The sequence below is a fragment of the Lacerta agilis genome, chromosome 3 (assembly GCF_009819535.1).
Source record: "Lacerta agilis isolate rLacAgi1 chromosome 3, rLacAgi1.pri, whole genome shotgun sequence".
Classification (NCBI taxonomy): Eukaryota; Metazoa; Chordata; class Lepidosauria; order Squamata; family Lacertidae; genus Lacerta; species Lacerta agilis.
In genome coordinates this window covers 67,126,888-67,152,188 of record NC_046314.1, presented here as the reverse complement: position 1 = coordinate 67,152,188, position 25,301 = coordinate 67,126,888, and the positions used below count along the sequence as shown (strand labels likewise).

At 44.0% G+C, this 25,301-nt stretch overlaps 1 protein-coding gene and 1 long non-coding RNA gene across 3 annotated transcripts; one reads left to right on the top strand and one right to left on the bottom strand.

Annotated features, from left to right (window-relative positions):
* LOC117043910 lies at positions 1 to 15,430 on the bottom strand. Its single transcript, XR_004426251.1, has 4 exons — positions 15,178 to 15,430; positions 6,713 to 6,870; positions 5,454 to 5,528; positions 1 to 48 (listed from the first exon to the last, which is right to left on the bottom strand). It is a non-coding gene; the product is annotated as an uncharacterized LOC117043910 (long non-coding RNA).
* LOC117043909 (solute carrier family 22 member 2-like) lies at positions 11,430 to 25,301 on the top strand. Of its 2 annotated transcripts, XM_033144114.1 has the most exons (11): positions 11,430 to 11,889; positions 12,911 to 13,014; positions 13,914 to 14,068; positions 16,351 to 16,519; positions 17,093 to 17,207; positions 18,563 to 18,669; positions 19,001 to 19,215; positions 20,396 to 20,504; positions 21,329 to 21,441; positions 23,168 to 23,267; positions 25,162 to 25,301. In XM_033144114.1, the coding sequence occupies exons 1-11, from the start codon at positions 11,485 to 11,487 to the stop codon at positions 25,223 to 25,225; spliced, it is 1,656 nt and encodes a 551-aa protein (XP_033000005.1). In that variant the 5' UTR covers positions 11,430 to 11,484; the 3' UTR covers positions 25,226 to 25,301. The 2 variants fall into 2 exon arrangements, with proteins under 2 accessions (XP_033000005.1, XP_033000006.1); XM_033144115.1 differs by lacking the exons at positions 13,914 to 14,068; positions 16,351 to 16,519.

Here is a 25,301-nt window from a genome sequence, read left to right as displayed (position 1 = left end):
CCCCACTTACCTGGGAATAAGCTCCCTTGAATTCAGTATGACTTATGTCTGAGTAAGGGATGGAGAAGAAATTTGATTCAGTTTGCATTTAAAGACAAACTTACCTAATTTGCACTTTCTGAGGGGAGGGGGATAGGAAACAGGAAAAAAGAGCCAACCTTAGAACTCAACACTTCTCTGAATTTTGCAGTACGGTTCTTTAGCCAAGTAACAGGTATAAAAAAGTACATACTTGAGCAAAGTGTGCATAAAAATGCATACATTTGTGAAAATAATAGAGAAACAAATTCTGTTAGAGAAAATTGCTTTGCAAATTGCTTTGTGTATGTTAAGCAAAATTGCATGCAAATGTTAGGAAAAATTCACACTAAAACGCTCATGAATTTTCGTGAGGATTTTTTTATTTTAAAAATCCACAAATAGATGAGGAAATATGAAGTAGACTGGAAAAACAAGAAACCAAACTGATATACTTGCTCATCCCTATTTTGAGTACACAAGGATTAGGATCATACTGTTATATTACAGCTTTTGGCTGCTACTTTTCACACTTTTATTTCTCTTTGCACATCCAGAAACATGTAAGTTTTTAAAGAAGCTTTTAAAGGTGATTATTGTTTCTGGCTCACAAATTACTGTAGCAAAGGCATTACAGCAAGAAGGCAGGTTGTGGAACATCCAACAGGTATCTTGGTCCCAGGCTGCTAGGTCTTGAAATGTCAACAACGAAACCTTGACTTTGGTTTCATGGCTAATAAGCAGCCAGTAACAGATCTTTCAACATTGGTGTAATTTGTATAAAGCTGAGTGTTCCACTTAGCCTCCTAGCATCTAAATTTTGGGATAGTTGCAGCTTCCAAGCCCCACATCCAGTGCTTTCCAGTAGTTTAATTATGAGGTTACCAATATATGGTTTGCAGGAAGGAAGGCTAAACAGTGGGTGGACAGTTTCCTTCAGAAAAGGCTGCCACCCCTTTCATCACATCAGCTCAGGATGTTGGGATACACAGTGTTAACATTAATAATGAAACCTGACTTTTAAATCTGTAAAAGCCCTACGAGAATAGACCTACCACATGAATCCCATCATTGCAATTTCTTCTAATAATCTGGAGGACATAAATGACAACTACAATGCATTCCTGATAGAGTCGCACTTTATAATTCCAGAAAAGGACATGTTCTCTGAGGCATAACTGATTAATTTTGTTTAGATTTGTGTTCAGCACTGGAGTTAAGTGACTCAGCTGGACAGCATATGCTGGAAATGGAACATGATAAAAAGGATCTGAGTGACTGACTGGGTCAAAATGGTGGGAGCAAAGACCATATAAGAACTCAGATAATTAATCTAGATGTATCTATTCTGTCCAAAGCAGATGTTTTCACCCACTTCCCATTGGTATACAGTACTAAGATGTTCTCATTCTTTGTTATTCCTTCTGTAAATCTTAATTCTCATAAATAGATTTTCCAGAAATTGGGATTAAGATATTGTAGTAAAGATTACAGGATTCATACAAGTTCTTATGCTAGCAAATCCTGTAGGTCACGATCCAGATCCCATTGCTGACCATGGAAAGGAATGATCCATGAACATTAACAGTTCCATTGAATACAAAAATCCCATATGTCTTCCCAATACACTGCCACTAGATTAACACAAAGCAAGAAGCCACAGAGACTGGAAATGTCACAGCAATTGTCTGTATTGATTTAAAATGTACACATTCCCAAGCACAGACATTAGTCTTATTCAAGGCACCAGCATACAGTCTCTGGTTGTTTTTTTACATTTTAGGGCAAATGTGTAACACAAGAAGTATCATGTGATATTATTGGTACATTTAGCTCTGGGTTAAAGAAGCTTTGGCCTTCCAGGTGTTCTCCCATCAGCCCCAGACAGGATGGCGAAAGGCCAGGGATGATGGCAGTTGTAGTCCAACAACATCTGGAGAACCACAGGCTGTACATCTCTATCATAAACTCTGGTGTAAACGCAATCCCCATCCCTTGGAAACTGACAGCATCTCTCCAAGGTTGCAGACAGCTTTTCCCAGCCCTATCTAGAGATGTCTGGGATTGAAACTAGAGACACCTGGAGAAGCCATGGCTTGAACCTAGGGGCTTATACATGCAAGACACGTACTGTACAGCTGAGCTATGGCCCTTCACCTGGAGGCTGTACTCAGTACACAATATTTTCATGTGGCAGAATTAGCAAAAGCATACATACTGTTTCTCGAAACATTACTCATGCAAAAAGCATGCCTCATGTAGATCAAGCTGATTGAGTTGCAGCGTAACTCAACAAAGGGTGAGAGATCAGTTCTGATATAGCTTTAAAACATAAGAATATAAGAGCTGTGTTGGATCGGGCCAAAAGCCCATCTGGTCCAGCATCCTGTTCTCCCAATGGCCAACTGGAAGCCTATGAGAAGCCCGTAAGCATGACTTGAGTACAAGAGCCCTGTCCTTACTTTCAGTTCCCAGCAACTGGTAATCAAAGGCATACTGTCTCCGACAGGGCAGGTAGAACACAGTCAGCATTTGAACTCACATAGCAATCCACAAGAGAAGCAAGACAGAGTGGACAGCTTGATCTAGACTACCCCCTACACACAGAGAGAGCTCAAATGAATAGTTCCAGAAGAGATCAGTCAGCATCCATCAGTGCTTCCATGTTGATGTCATGAGGCTCATCTAAGAACATAAGAAGAGCCCTTATAGCTGTTTATGTAGTGCAGTATCTTGTTTCTCACAGTGGCCAACCAGATTCCCCATGGAAGCTCACAAACAGGAAATGAAGCAATAGTCCTCGGTGGCTGCGGCGGCTATTTCCAAGCAACTGGTATTCAGAGGAATGTTGCCTCTGATCCTGGTTGGAACATGTAGCCATCTTCAGGGTAGCTTCCTCTATTATTAGTAGACTATATTTGCTGGAAACTGAAGGTGCAAGGACTTGGCAAAGGAGGTACATTTTCTATATAAGCATAATTATCCTTAACCATCCTGACTGTATAGCACACATCACAGGCGCTGGAAATCACATGAGGAGAGAGTGCTCTACTGCTCAAATCCTGCTTACAGGCTTCCCATGGGCATCTGGTTGACCACAGCGAGAACAGGATGGGCCACTGGCCTGATCCAGAAGGCTGTTCTTATGTTCACTGATGGGTAGCAATAGGTCAGGGGTGCATTGAATGTGCATTCAAATTTTAGGGATTTAGTGCTCCCTCTATAAATCTCATTCAATTGTCCCTGAATGCCTTTTCCTGAGCCTATGCCCTTCTTTTTTCAAAACACTCAGTCATGCTGATTTCAGCTCTGTGGGAGAAATTCCACAAGCGAAAAAAGCCGCTGAACTTACTATTTTACGTAAATTCATTTGATTTATCTCCTCTCCCCCAACACACATCATAAAACATAACAAACTCTGTTGTGTAAGACCAAGCAGGCAAGCACTCTCTCCTTTTGTGGACCCTTTGTAGAATGTGCAAAAGCTATTTATTTAGTTAGTATCATGTATATCCTGTCCTTCCTCCCCAAGGAGATCAGAGTGGCATACAATGAAAGCTTGTAAAAACAAAACGAAAGACAGCAGACAATAAGAAAACAATAGCAGCTGAAATATCTAGGAGTCCTCTGATTAAAGTCTGATTAAAGATAAAAGTTTTAACTGCTCTCCTAACCACAAACAACAATGGGGCCATTAAATCTCCCAGGGAAGGGATTTTCAGAGGTAGGAGGCTGCTACACAAAAGGTCCTGTGGCACATAGGTCTCTGTGGAAGATCTCTTGGGTAGGGTTATATGGAAGAAGGCGGTCCATTGGGTAACTTGGTCCCTTGTCCTACTTGTGGGCCAAGTTGGCCCAAACACGAGGCAAGGTGAGATGACTGCCTCAGGCAACTGGATCCGTAAAGGCCCTAATGCCCTTCTGCCCCTCCATCACTCCATGATGTTGAATTTAGGGGTGCATATTTCAAGCTACATTTGGCACCTACCACTATTGCCAGTTCTGGGTTTGGGAGGGCTTTTTGAGCGATATGCACTCAATGGATACCTTCCACGTTATATGCCCAAATCACCTTCCCATGACCACGACCCATTTGCTTGCTTTTTCCTCTGGGCCTAAACAGCACAAGCTCCAAGACGAAGAGGATAAGGCTTGCAAATGTTCTTATTGCTCCTTTTCCCTGCTTCCACATTAAGAGAAGACAGATATATAAGCAGCAGCTGAAAGGAGGAAGACCAGCAAGGCTAGGACACTGCAGGGCCTGAGGGGCTTGGGAGATGCTGTGGAGCACAGGTGGGCAAGCTGTGGCCCTCAGCCCAATTTCACATGGCTATTGGCCTAATTTCATGTGGGGAAATGGTGGCAAAGCTGGAGGAGAAATTGAGAAAAATTAGCGGCAGAGAGAAAGAGAAAAGGGGAAGCCTCACCCACCTTTGGCTTTGACCCTGCTAACTTCAGGCTCTGGCCCCACCAAGAGGGCTGAGCTGCCCTCAACCGATTAACCAGTCCTTGACAGAAAAAAATGTGGCCTGCAGATCCATTTCAGATGGGGCTGGGTCTCCTCAGTGGGAAGACAGCTTGATCACTGAAATGGATCTGGAGAACAAGAGTGCAAAGCCCGCTTTCCCCAGAGTTTGTCATGCCGCTAGTGGTCAGTTGCTCTCTGTATATGAGCTAAGGCCATCAGGGCAGCCATGGATTGAAGGAGGGGTCAAGTGGTTCCTCTTTCAGGAAATAAACATCCTGCAGATGCTAAGAAGGATAGGCCTAAAGTCAAATTGTTGTGTGGATAGCTCTGATAATTATCAAATGCAACGGCAGTGTTTACTCATCTAAATCTAAAGTGAAATCATTGACATTTTGGATGATATTTTAGAACCCCAAACAAAAAATTCTTGTCTTTAGAGTAACTACCAAAAGGCGAATTTCCTCTTGTATAAGCACGTATCACTTTTCCCTGTCTTAAAAATGAGTGTGTGGTAGATTCACACTCACACCCTATTTTTCCCTTCAAAATTATGCCCAGGGACGCAAATAAGGGGACGCAAATAAGGGGAAACAGGAGGAAGTCCGTAAAAGATGATAAGAAAATGGAGTTATTTTTAGTATGATGATGTATTTTTTCTTTTTGGGTTTATTTTTTGATGTTTTTCTTTTTTATTGTGTTATGTTGTTTGTTGTTGTTAGTGTGTATTTGTAGATGTTTTTTTTTCTTTTTCTTTTTTGAAAATACAATAAATATTATTTGGGGGGGGGGGAAATATGCCCAGTCTACAGGAAACTCAGAGCCAAGGAAGTATGTATCATTTAAATATATGGCTAGTTTTTACGTGTGCTTGTGTGGCACTGCAAGATGGTATAAATCTTAGAAATGAAAGTGTTTGTGGCTGCAGGGCAAAGGTGTTGATTTGTCTGCAAAAGCTGTAGTTTCTCACCATTTCTTGCTGAGAGCAGAACAGTGGGACATTCTAGAAGGCAAATGATGGATGGTGAAAACACTTCCCAAGTCACTGAAAATGAGAGACAACATTATTAAGCTGCGAACAAACACACACAAAAACCAAGTACAGGCAAATGTTCAAAGGTGGCATTGAAAATCTTTTTCTTCTCATCCCTCTAACTACATACCTTTTCACTACAAGTTTTGAAAAGAAGGATTTGGCCTGATGCTAGCTTTCCAATTAAGCTAACTGGGGAAGGGAACATTCTAATTGGATTCAGGTAGCTGCAAACAAGTCTTCTTGGCAAGCTTGCACAAAACTCTTAGCTGAAAGGACAAAAGTCCCCCAGAAGTTCACAGATGGGTTTGCATAACACGTTGCTCAACAGACCAACCGGTAGCTATGACTTCAGTGGGAATCAAACTAGATGGATGGCTGGTAAAGAGCTGCATACTGTGCTAAACATAATTGTAAAGAAGAACTGTGTGAATACAAACAGAATTTCACATAATTGAATCCCTTTTAAAAGGAAAAGAAAAAGCTCCCGGGATGGGTTTTAAGGGCCTACTAGTACAGACTTTAATAATTAGATCAAAACAAGATTTACTAATGAAAAGGAAGTTCAAAATGTCTTCAAAGGCAGGTCAAGTTTTATTTTTTACATTTCGGAGGGTGTTTAGATCTGTCACTCTTGAACTGTGTTTATTAAAAACTAAACACTAAAGAGCAATAATCTCCTGCCCCCAAAATGATAGAGCTGGTAGGATTGGGTCATGTTCAGGCACAGTGAAATCTGAATTGAACCTAGGTCATCCCTGATGGTAATAAATTAGGTGAGACAAGGTTGACAACAGAGGGTTTTATATGATGTTTCCATTTGCTAAGTTACTTATCACATAGTTTGAAACTTGCTTCTTTCCAACAAATTTTGGGTGGTATCCAAATATCCCATACCAGAGGCGCAAGAATGCTCACTTGTGCAATGCAACTCCCCTCTCCACCCACCGCATGTCTTCTAAATTTGTTATGAGGATTTCTCCCAACCCTCTGGAACAGATATGGGGAGGGGAGGAGGTCTCATGGGGAGAAGTGAGTGAGGGTGTTTTATTGTGCAAGCAAAAATCATTGCACTGATGGAATGAGATAGTGGGATACCACCCACAGAAACCTATGTCTGAAGGCTAAATTTCTTGATGGAACAATGTCAGCAAGCTATTCAAGTGAGCCTCCAGAAGTAGTAATCAGTTACTTACTTACAGTACAGAAGTCTCTTTGCAGATTATTGCTCAAACTCAGAAAAGATGGGTACTGCTTAATCCTTTAAAGCACATCTGCACACTCTTTTTTCCTTTCAGTTTTCTTGCCAGTAAATGTGTCTCCTGGTGAAGTTCATAAGTCTTCATTGGTGATTCTGTGTTAAAATCAGATTTAATTATCTGAGAAGAAAATTCTCTGCTATTTCAAAGTAACCCAGGACATACCATTGTTATATGTTGTATCTGTCTAGTCTTGTGGACTCTCATTTTTTCGGGCTGATGGGTGTGCAGTGATTCTAGCTATTATAGGCTACATTCAGCGGGAAAAAATGCAAAGCCAATCAGTTGTAACAGGGATGTGGAACCTGCAGCCCTCCAGATATTGTCGCACTCCGATTCCCATCAGTCCCAGCCAGCATTCTATTCTGTCAGTGAGGCTGTTGTGCTTTCTGCCATTGAGCATTTTGTACCTTGGCTACGGCTCTCTGGCGCAGCCTTTGGTCTCCACATTCCTGACTCCTATGAGATCTTGGCTCTGGGCTCCTGTCTCTATATCTGCTGCTAGCCTTCCTTCCTGCTCCAGATCCCTGCCATCTCACCTGCTTATGTTGTCTCTACTGCTAGTTCTCTCGTGAAGTCTTCATCTCTCACATTCACATCTTATCTCTTATTCTTCCCCACTGCTGGTCTGGCTTCATGGATTACAGCTCTGCATCTCCAAGCCTCCACTGTGATGCCTGTAACTGTCTGCTACTGTCGTAAATGAGAGTCAGAGATGCACTTCCGGAAAGAACTAAACTGTTGTTGTTGTTGTTGTTCAGTCGTGTCCGACTCTTCGTGACCCCATGGACCAGAGCACACCAGGCACGCCTATCCTTCACTACCTCTCGCAGTTTGGCCAAACTCATGTTAGTAGCTTCGAGAACACTGTCCAACCATCTCATCCTCTGTCGTCCCCTTCTCCTTGTGCCCTCCATCTTTCCCAACATCAGGGTCTTTTCTAGGGAGTCCCTGATGTTGGGAAAGATGGAGGGCACAAGGAGAAGGGGACGACAGAGGATGAGATGGTTGGACAGTGTTCTCGAAGCTACTAATATGAGTTTGGCCAAACTGTGAAAACAACCACAACTGCAAAAACAACCACAGCTTTAACTAGTTGTAGGCCTACAATAACAATTGTCAGACAAATTGGCCGGTCTGCAGGTTTTTGCCTACCTTATAGCAAATGTCACAACTTTGATGGATAAGATGTTGGATTGGATCCTTAGCTGATTAGGTACCCCATTAAAGGAGTCCAGGAAGGGGTGTTTCTGTCCGGGAGTCCACACAGGGACCAATGGGCTATAGTACCATTCCCAATGGTGGCCCTGGTACATAGCACCTGGTACATGTCAGGGGACAACCCCCCTGTGAGGGTCGACAGGGTCAACCCCCACCCTACTTATCAATCAGCAGGTGGTGTACTTGATACCAGACACATGCCCAATGCCTTGACCAAACCTACTTACAACTGTAATCAAGTTGTGGCCTAGTTCAACCCAATACCAACCCCCTACTTCTTATTTCTGGTTGGACCCTCACTGGGCCACAAGCATCATGTACCTGAGTATGCAGTCTAGACACTATTTCCCCAAATATATTCATTTTTATGCACACTTTGCCATAATATATGCATTTTTGTGCTCATTACTTGGCTGGAAAAGTGTGTTGCAGAATTCAGAGGTGTGTGAATTTTGAAGAATGACTGTGTTTCCATTCACATATTGTTTCAGAAAGTGCAAATTAGGTCAATTCACCTTTCAGTGTGAACTGAATCAAATTTCTCCCCCATCCCTACGGATTTGGAAAGAGGCACTATTTCCATTATCCAGGTTCCTAGCAGTTGTTGTTATGGTTAATTTAATTATGTACCGCCCTATACCCGCAGGTCTCAGGACAGTTTTGAGCTTGAAAACATTTTTTGGGTTCACTGAGATGTCTCACGGTAAAGATCATAAATATCATTGGTTATCCAGCATCAAAGTCACATTTGCTAATTTGTGTGTGCAGGGCTTATTTTAGGCAGTAAAGCATCTGAGTCTCCACTCACAATCCGAAATGGAGCAGCTCATCCACAGATATGCTGTGTGCAGTTTCCACTGACCTGTTATAGTGCCAGAAGTTCAGAGTCCAAAAGTCCTTATGTGAACTTTGCGTGTGTGTGGTGACATACTTTGCCACAAGTGTGAAATTATGCCATTTTATAAACTGAAAGGTTACTGATTATACAGCAGTAGAAGTGGCCCCAAGGAAGGATTTCTTCATGTTGGGAGATCTTTATTTATTTATTTATTTGCTTGTTTTAAAAAAGGAAGAAGAGAGGCCCTTCTTCAGTTTTTAAACTTTTCCAAATACATCTCAGCATTTTAAAATTGCCAGGTGAAATACAAGGCTATCTGGTATTTTATACCTGTGTTTGTTTTGCAACTTCTACATATTATTCTTAGTTCAATCCCACTTCAAAGGTTCAGGATCATTTGCCTTATAAAAGTAAAAACCCGAAAAGAGTCCCATTGGACCTTGTTGAATCATGACTATGGAATTCAAGATTTACATTGGTGTTAGTAACACAACAGGATATTTATCTCTTTATGACTATTATTTTCCTTCCATCCCATCAGCCTCCAGGGGTGAAGTTCAACCACTGCATTAGAAGCACTGAAGTGACCTCCCCTGGGAGCAAGCCTGGGCAGTGTGTATGGAGATCCTGGACTCCTCACATGACAAGATCCCCCTCTCGGCCTCAACAGGTACCGCAGCACAAAAGGAACACCAGAAATCTAGACAAAACCATGAGCATTGTAACCAGGAAAAACTAACACAACAAAATCCACATCTGAAAATAACCCAAGACCCCAAAGGGGTGATACCACTTAGAGTAGGGCAAGATGGACCACAGGTATGATGGTTGGAAGCAGCTTCCTATTTTCATTAGAAATACACTTGATCCCATACCTCCATCTTTATGAGCTCACTTGCAAAATGCATCTTCCTTCTTTTTGCTTAAGGCACGTTTACCCCTCTCTTTAGCTGAAGAGGCAGCCAGTGCAGCTTACAGTGATTGGTTATAAGACAGTCTCTCCCCTCAGGGTTACAGACTAAAGGACACTGCACAGAAGGAAAAAGGACTGGGAGAAAACAGGGGGAAACAAACAAACGCAGGCACTAGTTCCTAATTACAAAGCTTTTATAGTAACCAGTTGAAATAGAAACAGATCAAGGAGAGGAGGAGCCAAAAGTTCCTGGTCTCTCAGTTGTACCAATAGGGTGGTCCAGCTTCTCTTCCCTCCATCCTGCTGCAGCCTGATGAGGGTGGTTGCTAGCAGGTGGGAGAGGAAAAACTTGGGAAAGCTAAGTTGACTGAAGTACCACGTGGCCTCTCCTCTACCACTCAGCTTGATAGTGCCTTCATCCTAACTAGGCTTTGTGGGAGTTTTTGCAGTCAAACCAACAATGCATATTTATGCTAGTTAGTAAATGAAGGGGTTAAGGACCACAGAGCTGTAAATTTCTAGAGAAGGCATGTCTAGGTCACACCCCTCACCTTTGTGGAGAGAGGAAATAGTGCCAGTTTCCTGTTCCCTTCTCTCCCCTCCTCCTGTTTGAACCATGTAGCTGAGCACATGTCTGAGGCTGGGACCACATGTTTGAGACTAAATTTTATATTTTGTAACCAAGAATACCTTGGCTGTGTTGTTTCTGCTATAGCATTGAACAATGCAAGAGTGAGACCTGTGATGACTAAAGTTTGTGGTCTCTTCACTCCAAGAGATGTAGAGAGGGGAGGACTGTATGTGGTTAATACTGAGAATTTAAAGGTACAGTGGTACCTCGGTTTACAAACACCTTGGGTTACAAACACTTCGGGTTACAAACTCCACTAATCCAGTAGTAGTACCTCAGGTTAAGAACTTTGCCCCAGGATGAGAACAGAAATCGTGCGCTGGCGGCGTGCCGGCAGCAGGAGGCCCCATTAGCTAAAGTGGTACCTCAGGTTAAGAACAGTTTCAGGTTAAGAACGGACCTCCGGAATGAATTAAGTTCGTAACCAGAGGTACCACTGTATAATAACCTATATTTCCCACGTTTTGCATACATTGGGTTTTAAGCTCTGCTGGGGGCTGTTTTGGCTAAAGAGTGAGTCAAGCCCTGCACATTTTTTGAATTCAGGCAGTCAGCCATTTTGTTGTTGTTGTAGTAGTAGCTCCACATGCATGTAGGACTTCAGGATTAACTGGTATCTCCCAGTTATTTCCCAACACAAGGTTTGGGTGCTATAGACTTGATGGCTAAATGAGACAATACATGCTAACTGAAATAGTGGCTCTCGCATATATAAGGGATAGTGAGAAATAACCCTGAATTTTGGTTGGATTGAATAAGTATTGGTTATATTACAATATTATAGTTTAGCTGTCATGGCCTCTAAGAGCTGATCAATAGAGATGCAGTTTTCTTAATGAACATAATGTTCCCAGGCTGGATAACATGGAATAATCAGTCAACCGGCCAGCAGAATGTGTGAGACATCATAAAGAGAATTAAGATATTGTGTGAAATAGCCCGTTAGACTGTGATGCATGGTTTGTCAATTTACAAAGTGAAATAGCTGCTTCCCTGCGACTTTTGGCCCGATTACATGCTGTTATTTTAAACAGCTTTGCTGCCAACAAAATGCTGAGAGGCACACATGAGATTGTTACTTTCAATGAGGTGCCTCAAATGCAAGAATGCCAACCTTAGATGACATTTTAGAGCACATTGGAGAGTTTGACTTGTACCAGAAAAGGGCCTTTTTTGTGCTGTGTTTGCTCTCTGCTGCCTTCACACCCATCTATGTTGGCATTGTTTTCCTGGGTTTTATACCAGAGCACCACTGCCGGAGTCCTGGAGTTGCCCAGTTAAGTAACCGTTGTGACTGGAGTCTTGAGGAAGAGCTGAATTACACCCTTCCAAATGGGGATACTTTCACTAGCCAGTGCAAGAGATATGATGTCGACTGGAACGCAACTGAGCTGAGCTGCATAAATCCACTAGATTTTCCCACTACTTACAGGAACAGAAGCAGTATTCCTCTCACTGCATGCCAAGATGGCTGGCTTTATGATTTCCCAGGATCATCCATCGTGACTGAGGTAAGAAGCAAGCAGCTGTTTTCTAGAAGGCACTACCAACATTAACAGCTGAACCCTAAAAGGATCTGTATGAGTCTGCTCGGCAGCTTAGAGAGTCCTTGGAGGTCCTTCATTGAGTGTCATTGCCAACAGCAATAGCTGCTAGAGTGAAGGGCTTCTGGAACACAGGAATCTGTCTTCTACCGAGTCAGCATTGTCTGCTTGGACTGGCAGCAAATCTTCAGTCTCAAGCAGAAGTCTCTCTCAGCCCTACCTGGAAATGGCATTTGGCAAGGATCAAAGCAGGGGCTTTCTGAATGCAGAAGCATGTGCTCTGCTGCTGAGCTATGATTCCCCATCTATAGATGCTTCCCAACTGTGAAACTCTTTCCCCCAAGGCATTTATGCCTGGCACCGTTGGTATTTACCAAATAGGCACTAAGCAAAGTCTGCCCAGTTCATTTGGTGGGCAATTTAATATTACTTGCTGTGAATAGTTCTTAAGCCCCTCACCCATGGCAATTGTTTTCAGGACTGATTTCAACAATGCTATTAACATTAAGCTTGTTCCAAGTTTAAGCTAGTTGCACTTAGGTCCCATTGAACTCAATGTGAAAAATTGGTCATGACATTGATTTCACTAGGAACCAAGTTCTCCAGCCTATTTTTTGAAAGCTTTTTGCTCCTCTTTGTTTGTTAATGGTTTGCATATCTGATTTTTAATTGTTATTTTTAATGGTGTTCTTTCACTTTATGCTTGTTCACTGCCTTGCATACTGACAGTGATATAGCGGTGGCATTGAAATGTTTTAAAATTAGCAAGCATAACTCCTACTCAAAAAAGCCACTCTGCTTAAGTTATTGCTTGTGTATGGGGATGTTGGAGGGTGGTAGTTGAAATGGCCATACACTTTAGAATGAAATAGTCCTGAGAGATGCTCTTCAAATGATTTGGAATTACAGTTATCTTGAAATCTCACTCAAGGCATGGAATGTTATTTTATTTTTGCATTGTCTCTGACCAGGATGTGTTTTGTTTTAGTTTAACCTGGTGTGTGAAGATGCCTGGAAACTGGACTTGTTTCAATCATGTGTGAATGTGGGATTTTTTGTTGGTTCCATAAGCATTGGATACATGGCAGACAGGTAGGTCAAATTTTATATATACAATTGGAGTATTTATTGTTGTATAGCCACAGGCTATATAAGAATGCAGCATAGCTTTGCTGGAAAAATATTGTTTTTAACTGAACTTCAATGAGCTGGCTAAAATATCTGAACCGATTACTGGCCTCAGCTGCATATGAGAATTGGCTCCCTTCATTTTGTCTGGTGATGTCCCAAGAAACTTGAACTCTTGTATGTGCACACCATTAACAGCTGGTTTACAGCACAACCCTAACTATTCTGTTTAGAAGCAAGTCCTGTTAAATTCAATGGCAGTTTCAAGACAAGTTAATTATGTGGCACTCTGATCCCAAGAGGTACCAGGGCTGCAGATTTTATAGGAAATCATACTTGTTAACATTGTTAATTGGTGAAGATGTGGAAAAGCTGCTTCATAAGCATTGTTTATAGTGAAAGCTCAGGTGGTAGAGCATGAGGCTCTTAATCTGAGGGCCGTGGGTTCAAGCCCCACATTGGGCAAAATATTCCTGCATTACAGGGGGTTGGACTAGATAATCCTCGTGGTCCCTTCCAACTCTATGATTCTATAATCTTTAATCTATTCAATCCTAAAATAAAAGATAAATTTAATGAACAAAATAAATTCTTTTTTAGCTTTGCCCAATAGTAATTTAGCTTATTTTTATAGTTCCACAGCAGAACATATTCTTTGCATGCAGAAGGCCCCAGCTTCAATCACCATGTGAGCTGGGAGAGATCCTTGTCTGCAGCCCTAGAGAACTGCTCAGAATCAGAGTAGACAATTCAGAGTTACATGGACCAGCGGACTGCTGCAGTGTGAAGCAGTTCCACATGTCCACATGCCCCTCTCGCCTCTTTAAATGTATAATATTGACAATTGTCATTTTTCTCCACAGGTTTGGGCGTAAATGGTGTCTGTTAATCACCATCTTAATAAATTCCATTTCTGGTGTTCTCATGGCTTTTGCACCTAGCTACACGTGGACAGTGGTTTTCCGCTTGATCCAAGGATTGGTTAGCAAAGGGGGTTGGCTAACAGGCTACATCCTGAGTAAGGCTCCTTAGTTATCTCTTCTGAGAATTAATGCAATAGGGATTAAACTTGAAGAAGGTTCATACCTCAGTGGTAGACCCAGGGCGTCTTAAGTAAATCCAGCGCCCTGGCGCAACGGGCAGCCAGAGGGTGCGGAGTGGTGGGTGGGGACGCCAAACTCGTGCTCCTCTGGGCAGGGCCAGGTACAGAAGGCAGCTGGAGGGCGCAGAGGGGCGGGTAGGGGCACTGCCAGCTGTGCTCCACCTCTGCCTCCGCCTGCTTGGCCGAAGCGGCGGTGCGGCGCTACCATCCAGGGATGGCCTCCCCATGTCCGCAGCCCTAGAAGAGGTGGGCGAGAGCAGTGCAGGCGCTCTCCTCAGGCCGTGGCACCTTGCACCAGTAGCCTCAATGGCTAAGACGTCCCTGGGTAGACCCATCCACTTTGCATGCAGAAGGTCCCAGGTTCAATCCTTGGCAATTCCACATCGGGCTTGAAAAGGCTCCCTCCTGCCTCCAATCAAGAGATCTCATGCTCATTCACTTTTTTCCTAGGGACAACAGGAATTTCCAGTGATTTGATGGAACTGATAAGGTTGCAACCTTAGAATATTATCAGTCTCTCAGTTGATCTCTTGGGTCCTGAGAGATCAACAAATGATTGGATGCTTTTGATTTCTAAATAGAAATATACTTCCAGTCAAGGCTTTCTTCCATCCAGAACCCACGGGAACTCAGTTCTTAGAATTGGCATGCTAAGAGAACAAGGGAGGTGTTCGTGATGAGTTCTGGCACCTCTTTTCTAGAAAAATAGCACTGCTCCCAATCACTCTGTATAAGCTTAGCTTTGAAAGATCTACAAGCATCCGTCATACTCCTGTGGGTGTTCTCTCAGTCAGCAACAAGGTCAGGATGACAGGCGCAACATAAATCCAGACAAATCAAAAGTACAGAGAATCAGTCTAGGCCCAAACCATGATCCAGAGGAAAGGCGAGCATCAAGAAGATGAGGCAAGGTAGAATACAGCAGAGCACACAACCCAGCCTCATCAAAACAAAAACAAAAAACCCAGCAACTAGAAGACTCAAGAGGGAGTCCTTATATACTCTGGCATGAACCCCTGGCCTACCTGGCAGCAGGGTCAATCCCTGTGTCCAAGGTCGTGCAGCATCCCAGCTGAGGTTTGTCAACATGGGCAGTTGAGAAGACACCTCACATCAGCTCCCTTTTGTACTTTACATGTTGATTGCAGCATCTGGGCTTGAAGAAGCATGTGACCCTCACCTATACCAATCCTATTCCATCTGAGGAATCACAAACCTCCCAGGGCTAATAAGCCTCACCTGGCCAGCTAGGGAGCTGGGCTGTGGGTCTTTGTCTGCCTCAGCCTCCTAGAGCACCCCACCTGCTGCTCCCTATGCCTCAGAGCCTGCTGTGTTCGTGGAGACAGGGGCCCCTCTGGCTCTGGTGATGCGCCCTGCTGCTCTGGTTCCTGTGCACTCACCCCATCTCCTCGTCAACCTCTGTTACTCCATGAGTATTTCCTACACCAACCTCTCCTTTCCCATTCCCAGCTTACCCCGGTGTGTCCCAGTCTTGGCTACACCTCTTGCCAGGATCCTGTTCCTCCTCTTCCTCTTCTCTGTTGTCTTGCCAGTTCCTGACAGCCTCCTAGACCACACCCTCACTTCAGCTTCTGGTAGTTCAAGCACTTCAGGGATTGCTTACTCATGAGGAAAGTCCTTACTCAGAAGAAAAGCTGCATGATACCCTGGGTCTGTAGATGCATGCTATGTTGTTACTTTTTGGCTTGGACCCAGAGCTTTTGGCACAGGCATTCTCAAGGACTGGGTGGTGGTGGGTCCACTGCCACCTCTCACAGCTCCAGAGGTTCTTTGGAAGATCTCCCCATGGAGAAAATTTAAAGGGATATGCATCTCTCAGCTCTGGTTCCCATGCACCTTAAGGTCTTCACACTGCACCTTAAGGTCTTCACACTGTGTGTGTGTGGGGGGGGGTCTGGTTCATCCTTTGAGGACTCCCTATCTGGTACCAGGTCAGGGCTAGACATGACAGTGGCTTTCAACAACAGCTGTGTCGGTTGAGGCTGATGGGAGTTGTCGATCAAGAGTTTCCCTGGCTAGTCGGCAGGGAGGTGGGATGGGATGTGGGAATCTACTAAGATTTGAAATATATGAAGTTCAAGATGGCTTGATAGATGGAAGATCTAGCGTGAGCCGTTTTCAGATCATTTCCCGCACCCATTTGCTTATGTTAATGAAGTTTCTCTACCCTCAAAAAGTCACAGAATTTGTTGGCCTGAGCTACAGAAGAACCGTCGGCATTGTTTACCAGGTAGCCTTTACCTTTGGACTCCTTGTGCTTACGGCTGTTGCTTATGCAATTCCTCACTGGAGATGGCTACAACTGGCCGTTACCTTGCCAAACTTCTTCTTCTTGCTGTATTACTGGTAAGCAAGATTTCCATTACAGCCAAAAAAGTCAAGGCATCTGTATAATGCCAGCATGGAAGCTTAGCTAGATATATTGGAAGGTACCCAACAGGGCCGATGTTCAATTCCAGGAGGCCTTTGGCATGATGCTGCTAGAGGGCCCCCACTCCTCCACATGACACCCAACACACAAACACATCAGCTCCCAACACAGTATTTTTCTTCCTCTTCTTCCATTCAAGAGAGCCACTGCTTCATGCTCACCACCAAACCAAGCAAGGAGGATGGTGCATTGGAGTATGTTGACTCAGCTGGGTAAGGTTAGTGTGAGGGATGCTTTTGAGCCCCTGGGCCCTTGACCAGTGCCTGATCTGGCTGGCCACTGGGACTGGTATCCAGCATTTTACCATGTAAAAGAGAACTCACAGTGTAGGATATTTGGCATGGAGGTGACAGTCCTCATTTCAAATGTCTCATGCAACTCAGGCCAACTTCCATATGGCCTTATCCCTTTTTTCTTTACTAGTAATGTTTTTACAGTGTCATGCATTTTGCTACCATCTAATAATGCCCCATTTCTTGCTGTTCTAGGTGCCTTCCGGAGTCTCCAAGGTGGCTGATAGCCCAACAGGAAAATGACAAAGCCCTGAAAATTATTAAACGCATTGCCAAGGGAAACCGGAAGAAGCTGCCTCCCTCTATGCAGGTAACCCGACCCATTTTGCCTTCAAAGTTACATAAGGCACGCCAACGCAGTTTGTATATGGGTCAGAAATCCAAACAGAGGCCATTTTGGCAAGCCTGAATACGGGAAACATGGAAGTGTTTGTAAACTTCAAAACCAATTCTGGTCCCAAATGCAATGAAGCTGGGAGGGGTGATAAGTGGAGAATAACTGTTGTAGCGTGGGGATAGTGATTCAGCAAGTGACTTCAGCTCTCTGACATAGCAGGCAGGAGACAGCTTCTTCATGTAACACTCTTTATTCAAGTAAACAAGGCTGGGGAACTGAGGAGAGGGAAGCTACATTTATAGGGACAGTAGAGGATACATTTTGGAGGGAACAATCTCAAGCAATCACAAAGCTGCCTTTTGGTGGGAACCAATAAGACTGAAGATCCAAATGCAGCAACTTGAATGAACCAATAGTAGCTGTTCCTTCTGGAACAGGAAGGCAGTTACTTTCCCCTAATGTGAATACAGACAATAGTAATACAGATATGATAACCCTTGAATCAATACACAACAATAACAAGGAGCCAGGTGTTGGAGTAAAATAGGCCACAACTTTATTGATTATGGGAGAAAAGGCAAAGGCATGAGCATGGATCTGTTAATCAACTAGGCTGAGTACTGGCTGATATGCTGTCGACCAATAGATGGGGTTGGCTGATGCTGGGATGGCCCTGAGCCACTATGTGCTATGGCCTGTCAATCCCTAACTGGGCTTCTGGACAGGACATGCCACCCTCATAAAGGGGATCTCTTGATTGCATGGAGCAGAGTGCCCCTCCCCTGTCCCTGCTTCCTAAAGATTCAGCTCAATACCTCTCCCACCATCACAAGTTATTAAGAGGTAGACAAAAACTCACAGGTCCAATCACTGGCTCCCCCGTGGCTGGTTCTGCCCCACCCTCCCACATGGCTGCCCAAAGGATGTGAGATGCCATTGGGCCACAGAAGAGAATAAAGACACTGGTCACTTCCCACCCTGAACCAGCACAGGGCTGCAAACATGGCTCCCTGATAAGTCAGGGAACTAGAACTTCCTGTAGAATAATTGTCTTCTTAGCCCACTGTGGTTTGACGGTTATATCTAAAATCAAGCTGCACATGTGATTTTTTTATAGCTGCTTCACCCATTAAGGTTTTACAAGAATCCCTGCAGCTATGACTGGAAACTTTCAAGCTCCATTCATTTTGTTTAGATTCCTTCCTGCTTTGCAGGGGTTGTACTAGGTGACCCTCAGAATCCCTTCCAACCCTACAAGTCTATGATCCATTTTCCTGCGCCCCCCCCAATGCCCCAATGATACAAACATTGCTTGTTTGCCCTTCTAGGATCTTCAGTCTGAGGAAGAAATGGGTGACAAACCAATCCCTTTATTTCTGGACCTGGTGAGAACACCACAGATAAGGAAACACACCCTCATCTTGATGTACTCTTGGTAAGGAAAGTCCTTGCAAAACTTTCTATTGAAGCAATTTCTCTAAATCATTAAATTTCTAGGGCACAATCTCCTCCCCTCTCCCCTAGCCCCACCCATCCACATGCAACTCCTAAAGGACTCGATGGAACTCTTTAATTAGCATCATTGGTTGGTCCACAAGCACTTTCCACTGTGCCAGTCCTCCTCAGGGCTGCCTACATAGCTCCAATCAGGTTCCATATTTAATTTTAAGCTGCCCTACATATTTGGCTAGAGCTATGAGAAACAAAAAAACAACCCCAACCGAAGGAAGAGCCTGGCTTCACCTGGCCTCTGTTTTTTTGTCTAGGTTCACAAGCTCTGTGCTGTATCAGGGCCTCATCATGCACATGGGAATTGGTGGCGGCAACATTTACCTGGACTTTTTTTACTCTGCTCTTGTTGAATTTCCAGCCGCCTTCATACTCATACTCACAGTTGACCGCATTGGCCGCCGCCATCCCTGGGCTGCAGCAAATCTGGCAGCAGGAGCTGCCTGTCTCATTACAGCCCTAGTGCCTGAAGGTGAGCAAGTTGTGCGCTGAAGTGGATCTACAGTATATGTTCTCTCTTTTTTTCTGGCTTTCTCCATATAGGGCAAAATATACAGGAACTGGGAACTTGGTGGGGATTCTGAAAGGAAAATGACTGACAGGGGAAGGATTGAGCTCCCTCTTTCTCATCCTGAGTGTAGCTGAATCTAGCAGCAAAACCCAGTCATCCGAATGTATATGTGCGCTCAGAATCGATGCCCCAAGGGCAGGGAATCTGTGACCCTTCAGATTTTGCTGGCAAGGCTAAACCAAGACATTTTGGCACCTGAGGTGTTCACCAAAATGGCATCACTCCCCCACCAGGGAAGAAGAGCTAAATCAGGAAAAAGAAGGGGGGGTATCTACATTGGGAATGGGGGAGGGGATAAAGATTCACATTGGAAACAAGGGTAGGAGGAGACCAGCAGTTTCTCCTATTTGCCAAGAGGCCACTCTAGAGGTGGCATTGGGTGGAGGCTGCTGAGGAGGCAGCAGTTCTGGCCTCCAAGGAGCTTGCCACTGCTATTGCTGCCACTGCAGCAGCAGCAGCAGCACCACCACCACCAATGGGCGATGTGTTCCTTGAACGTCAGATCTGCTTCTGTGGATTCTTCTGCCTGAGGCGGTTGCTTCAGCTTACCTCATGGGTGGGTCAGCCCTGGTTGCTGGACTACAACTCAGTGAGGAATGAATCCAACAATATCTGGCAGGTTGCAGTATCTCTATCCCTAAGCTCTCTATATCAAGTATGACTTCACCCTGCTGCAGGGCATTGTGTGTAGGTGCTCTTCACTTCTATATACCCAACGTTCAGATAAGAAAACCCTATGGCAGTCATTTCTGTTAACTGGTTTGCACCAATCTCAAGAATGCTGGCTACATATTGAGATGGTCTTCCCATAACGGCATCCATTCAAGGTTTCATCTTGCAAATACACAGGGCAACTCCATTTCTAATTCATTTTTTCTGTGTGTTTGTGTACCTGTGAATGTTGATTCATTACTTCCTGACAAAGACCAGGTGCCACAAACACAAAAGTATCGTGTGCAGTATTTGCCCCATGAAATACAATTTCTAAGAAGATGTAACTTTTAATACCAATTTTGCAGAGAAAACCTAAGAAGCCGCAAAAGCTTTCGGCTTCTCAACAGTGTGTGCAATGTCTTTTCAGATCTCTATTGGCTTAAAATGACTGCTGCTTGCATAGGCAGGATGGGAATTACAATGTGCTATGAAATGATTTGCTTAGTCAATGCAGAACTATACCCAACTTTCCTCAGGTGAGTGAGCCATCTTCTGATACTATAGGATGGGCTGGTGTCCCTTTGTCAAAAGGACCAGTTGACAGTAAAATGCAGAGCTCTCTACTTAGGCTGCGGGTGCAATGATATTATCTGTTGCTTTTCATAAGCTGGTGAAAAAATTGTGAAAGTTTATTTATTAATGAACATATCTGTAGACAATTTTCTTTTAAAAATACTCAAGATGCCTGTCTTGCAGTTATGAAGTAAAAAAAAAAAGTACAAACAGAAATAAAACAACTCTTTAAAAATCCTCAAGAAAACATGATAAATAAGTAGGAGCTAGCATGGAATGTGAATTTAATAGCTTTTAATGACACGGGTGGCGCTGTGGTCTAAACCACTGAGCCTAGGGCTTGCCAATCAGAAGGTTGGAAGTTTGAATCCCCACGACGGGGTGAGCTCCCATTGCTCGGTCCCTGCCCTTGCCCACCTAGCAGTTTGAAAGCATGTCAAAGTGCAAGTAGATAAATAGGTACCACTCTGGCGGAAAGGTAAACGGCGTTTCCATGCGCTGCTCTGGTTTGCCAGAAGCGGCTTAGTCATGCTGACCACATGACCTGGAAGCTGTACTCCGGCTCCCTTGGCCAGTAAAGTGAGATGAGCGCTGCAACCCCAGAGTCGGACACGACTGGACCTAATGGTCAGGGGTCCCTTTACCTTTTAATGAGAGTGTTTGACCTGCTTTAATTTCTATTTTCCACAAGTGGCTGGATCTCTGGGGCACTAGGGTAACTGGGCAAAGGGGGTGATATTAGATTCTCCACTCATATAAATAATGGCTTCCACATTTATTTTTACAGGAATCTTGGTGTTCTTGTCTGCTCTTCAATGTGTGATATTGGTGGGATCATAACTCCATTCATTGTCTACAGGCTGGCAGATGTCTGGCATGAACTTCCACTTGTTGTCTTTGGTAAGAATATGAACTACTTCTTTTATGTTGAATGAGGGTAGATTATTCATTCTCGGACAGGGAGCTGTGGTTCTCCAGATGTCACTAAACTGCAGTTCTCACCTGCCCCAGTTAGAGATGGGAGAGAAATCAAATTTAAATGTGAACCTAGCTAATTTTCACTCTGAAACAATATGCAAACCAATGCAGCCATCCATTGAAATACACAGTTCTCTTAATTTTGCAATGCCATTTTCCAACCAGCTTGGTCAATGACCAAGGATGCTGGTAGTTGTGGTTCAGAAATATCTGGAGGACCACAGGTCCTGCCTCTGAGGCATTATGGGGAAGGACCTGCATCCATAGGTAGGCATAGCCAGATCAAGCTCTCATCCATACCACTTTTGAATGCATTCAGTCATAAGTCTGTTCCATGCTCTTTCCACATTATTCTCCAAATTCATACTCAAATATCCCTAGCTAAGGTAGGTATACCTAATGGTGAAGAGGATCAGATAGAAACTGACAGTAAACCTGCAGGCAGCTCCTATAATTGAACAAAGTATCCAAAGAATCCTGGTGACCCAACTCCTGTACACTACTTGAACTCGTGTTTGCTTTTCTGACAGCTGGGCTTAGATTTCTTCCTTTACCTCAGAGGTTTCTTGGCAAGACATTACAGCTACATTTATGTAGTTTTCTCATGATAAAACAAACCCTAACTCCTGCTGTCAAAAACAATCCACATCATGCTATTCTGCTAAACAATTCATTTTTATCAAATTATTGTGTAATGTTATTCTCCATTGCAAATCAGGGATAGTTTTAGAATGGCACAGAGAAAGGAGATTAGGGTTACGGAGGAGCATAAAGGCAGGGTTGCAAACGATAGAACCAGTAGGAATAGCCAGGGAATGGAGCAGAGCAAAGTTGCCCTACCCTTTTGAAATCTGGCAGGATAACAGCCCTGCCACCTGCCTAAGCATCTCCAAGAATAACCCTTTCCAGGCATTTGTTTCTGCATACGTGGCAACAGCATATGCACCAGCAGTGTCCCCAGCTGACTTGGGATCAGCTCAGTCTGGAGGGAGCTGCTTCAGCATCCGTAGGGTGGATGTTGGAAACTGCCCAATCAACTCCCTTCAGACTGAGCCAATCAAGAGTCATTGTTGAAGGGATGAGTCTTGTTCCATGTATTCCTGCTGGCAGCTTCACACAATAGGTATCTGTGGGTACCAAACACCTAAGTAGGACTTGAAAGAGTTCAAATGTGGGAGCTGTCAGTCTTAGAATTCTGAAAACATTCTCTCAGTGACAGAAAGATACTCTTCGAAAACAGTGGCTTCAGAACACATTATCTGCATACTCACATCCTTTTAAAAATGCCCTGAGATACATTCAGAGGAAATTCAGAGGAAATCATCTCTGGACATTTGAAAAAGGATGTGAGTATACAGAGATACTCTGAAATGTAAGTGATACATTTAATCTGTATTCTCACTGTAGTGAATTCCTATGAACTGCAGCTGATTCTCCTAAGGAGGATTCTGGAGAAAAATGAGATCACTCATAAAATAGTCTGCAGGTGGGGGGAGAGGAAGAGAACTTGCATCTACATGCTGCCATTTCCTTTAATACAGTTCAGCAATGTCTTATTGGCACGACCTACAAATTGTTATAGTGCCTTAGTATCATTTCACATAGGGTGGTCTGTCATTGATCTTTTGTTTGTGCCATGTGTCTGAAGCTGTGATTGGTCTCATTGATGGTGGCTTGGTTCTGCTCTTACCTGAAACCAAAGGAAAAGCTTTACCTGAGACTATTGAAGACGCTGAAAATATGCACAGGTATGGTCCTGTATAACTTATCGTATAGAGAAAGGCATTCTTAGTGAATGTGAGCTCTAGCTGGGCGTTCAGCAGTGCCGGGAGGAAGGGGGAGTGCATGGGGGCATGTGTTCCACATAGGTGAGCTGCCTTGATCTTCCTGTGTTGAGACAGATGTGATGAGCTCTGAACAGAACTCCTAATGACTTTGAAGGAAGGTGCTTAGAATGCTGATAAGGCAGAACTCTCAGTTGAACTGCATCCAGCAGAGAATGGTAAGAAGCCCACTCCAGGCCTTCAAACTCAGCCTGTGAAGGTCTTCTGTGTGGGCTCAGTAGTTGGAAGTGGAGCTCGCACTCAGAACCCCACTGCCCTTTTCACACATTCATGTTGCATACCTGAAGAATCATAGAATCATAGAGTTGGAAGAGACCACAAGGGCCATCCAATCCAACCCCCTGCCAAGCAGGAAACACCCATCAAAGCATTCCTGAAAGATGGCTGTCAAGCCTCTGCTTAAAGACCTCCAAAGAAGGAGACTCCACCACACTCCTTGGCAGCAAATTCCACTGTCAAACAGCTCTTACTGTGGGTAGGAACGACGTATGGCCAGCAGGAGGAATTGTTGGAGAGGAGCAACCAGAAAAAACTAAATTTAATTTGGAGAGTGTGATTTCCCATTACAGGGGCAAATGAAATCAGGGTAGGGGGTGGTCACAGCTGGAGCCTGAAATGCATGATAATGTGGATGATAATGTCCTATTGGTCAAGACAAAGGCAGAAATTAGGCTCCTAATATTTATACCAGACCTGGCCAATCTGGAAGCTTCATTGTTCCTGCCAATCATATTGCATATGTCTGCTTCTTCCTAAGGTTCTGAGTATAGATATGGCAGTTAATCTTTGGCGATCACTCGTAGCCCAGTAAGATTGTCTTCCATAAACATGGTTTGAAACAATGAGTCCGTAAGTGACTGTGGAGGCCAATTCTGGATCCACACGTCCTTCCACAGTGGGGACATAGGTTTCCACGTGGGAGTTGGACCACGTTGTGGATTTGCCAAACGTGCCTTCCTCTTAGCACATTTCTCCCTTGCGTCCTGAGTTTGAGTGTCTTCAAAGCCCATGACACCCTTTGGTAAAGGCTGTTCTCCAGTTGGAGCACTCGCAGGCCAGTGTTTCCCTATTGTTGGTGTTTATATTACTTTTTTTTAATTGACCCTTTAAATTTTTTAAGTGACCCTGCATGGGAGTATGAGATTCCTGATGGCTTCACTCACAAGGGTCATAGGAATGTGCAAGCCCACTCACAATGACAAGGTGATGATTCAGCGAGTGAGGGCAGCTAATGGAGCTGGTAGCAACACCCAGCACCCTCAGGCAGTCCCCTTGGGGGCAAGTGTCCTACAAAGGCCTATTAGAGGAGGGGATTTTAAATGGAAGGCAGCTCACAGATGCATTTCACAGATTGCTGTATAACTGCCCTCACTAGTAGGCTTGCCAGGAGGAGGCAATGCTGTTTAGGTTAAGGCCCAACAGCTGCAATGAGGCTTGTGACTTTCAGGAATGAGAGGGGAATTTTAACTCTTTATCTCTAACCACAGCCCTAATGAAAAAGCACCCCTCCAAAAGCTGCTGTTCACATCAGGAGGGAAGTCTTTATTGGAGCCAAAGGAAACTTCGAACTTGCTGCAAATCACGGGGTGGGGTGGGGTGGGGTGGGGTTGTGATCACAGCAGGTTCAAACTCTCCCTCACTCCAGCATTCGCACACCTGACTGGAATGTCCCCTTCAGCTGCTATTACATTTAATAAAAGATTCACACAGCTTGAAGAGATGTATTTAGTGTAATTTGGACCCAAAAATCATGATTCTCTTTCCTGTTCATGTTGCTCTTCCGGCTTTGTTTCCACAGGCAAGGAAGGCCAAAAGAAAAAAATTATATATCTCCATGTTCAAACCTCAGATGCGGCAACTAATTAAGAAGAGCCATTTTCTGCATGATTTTCGCTTGATTTGGCATTAAAGAACAATGGAAGAGAGCAAACACATGCA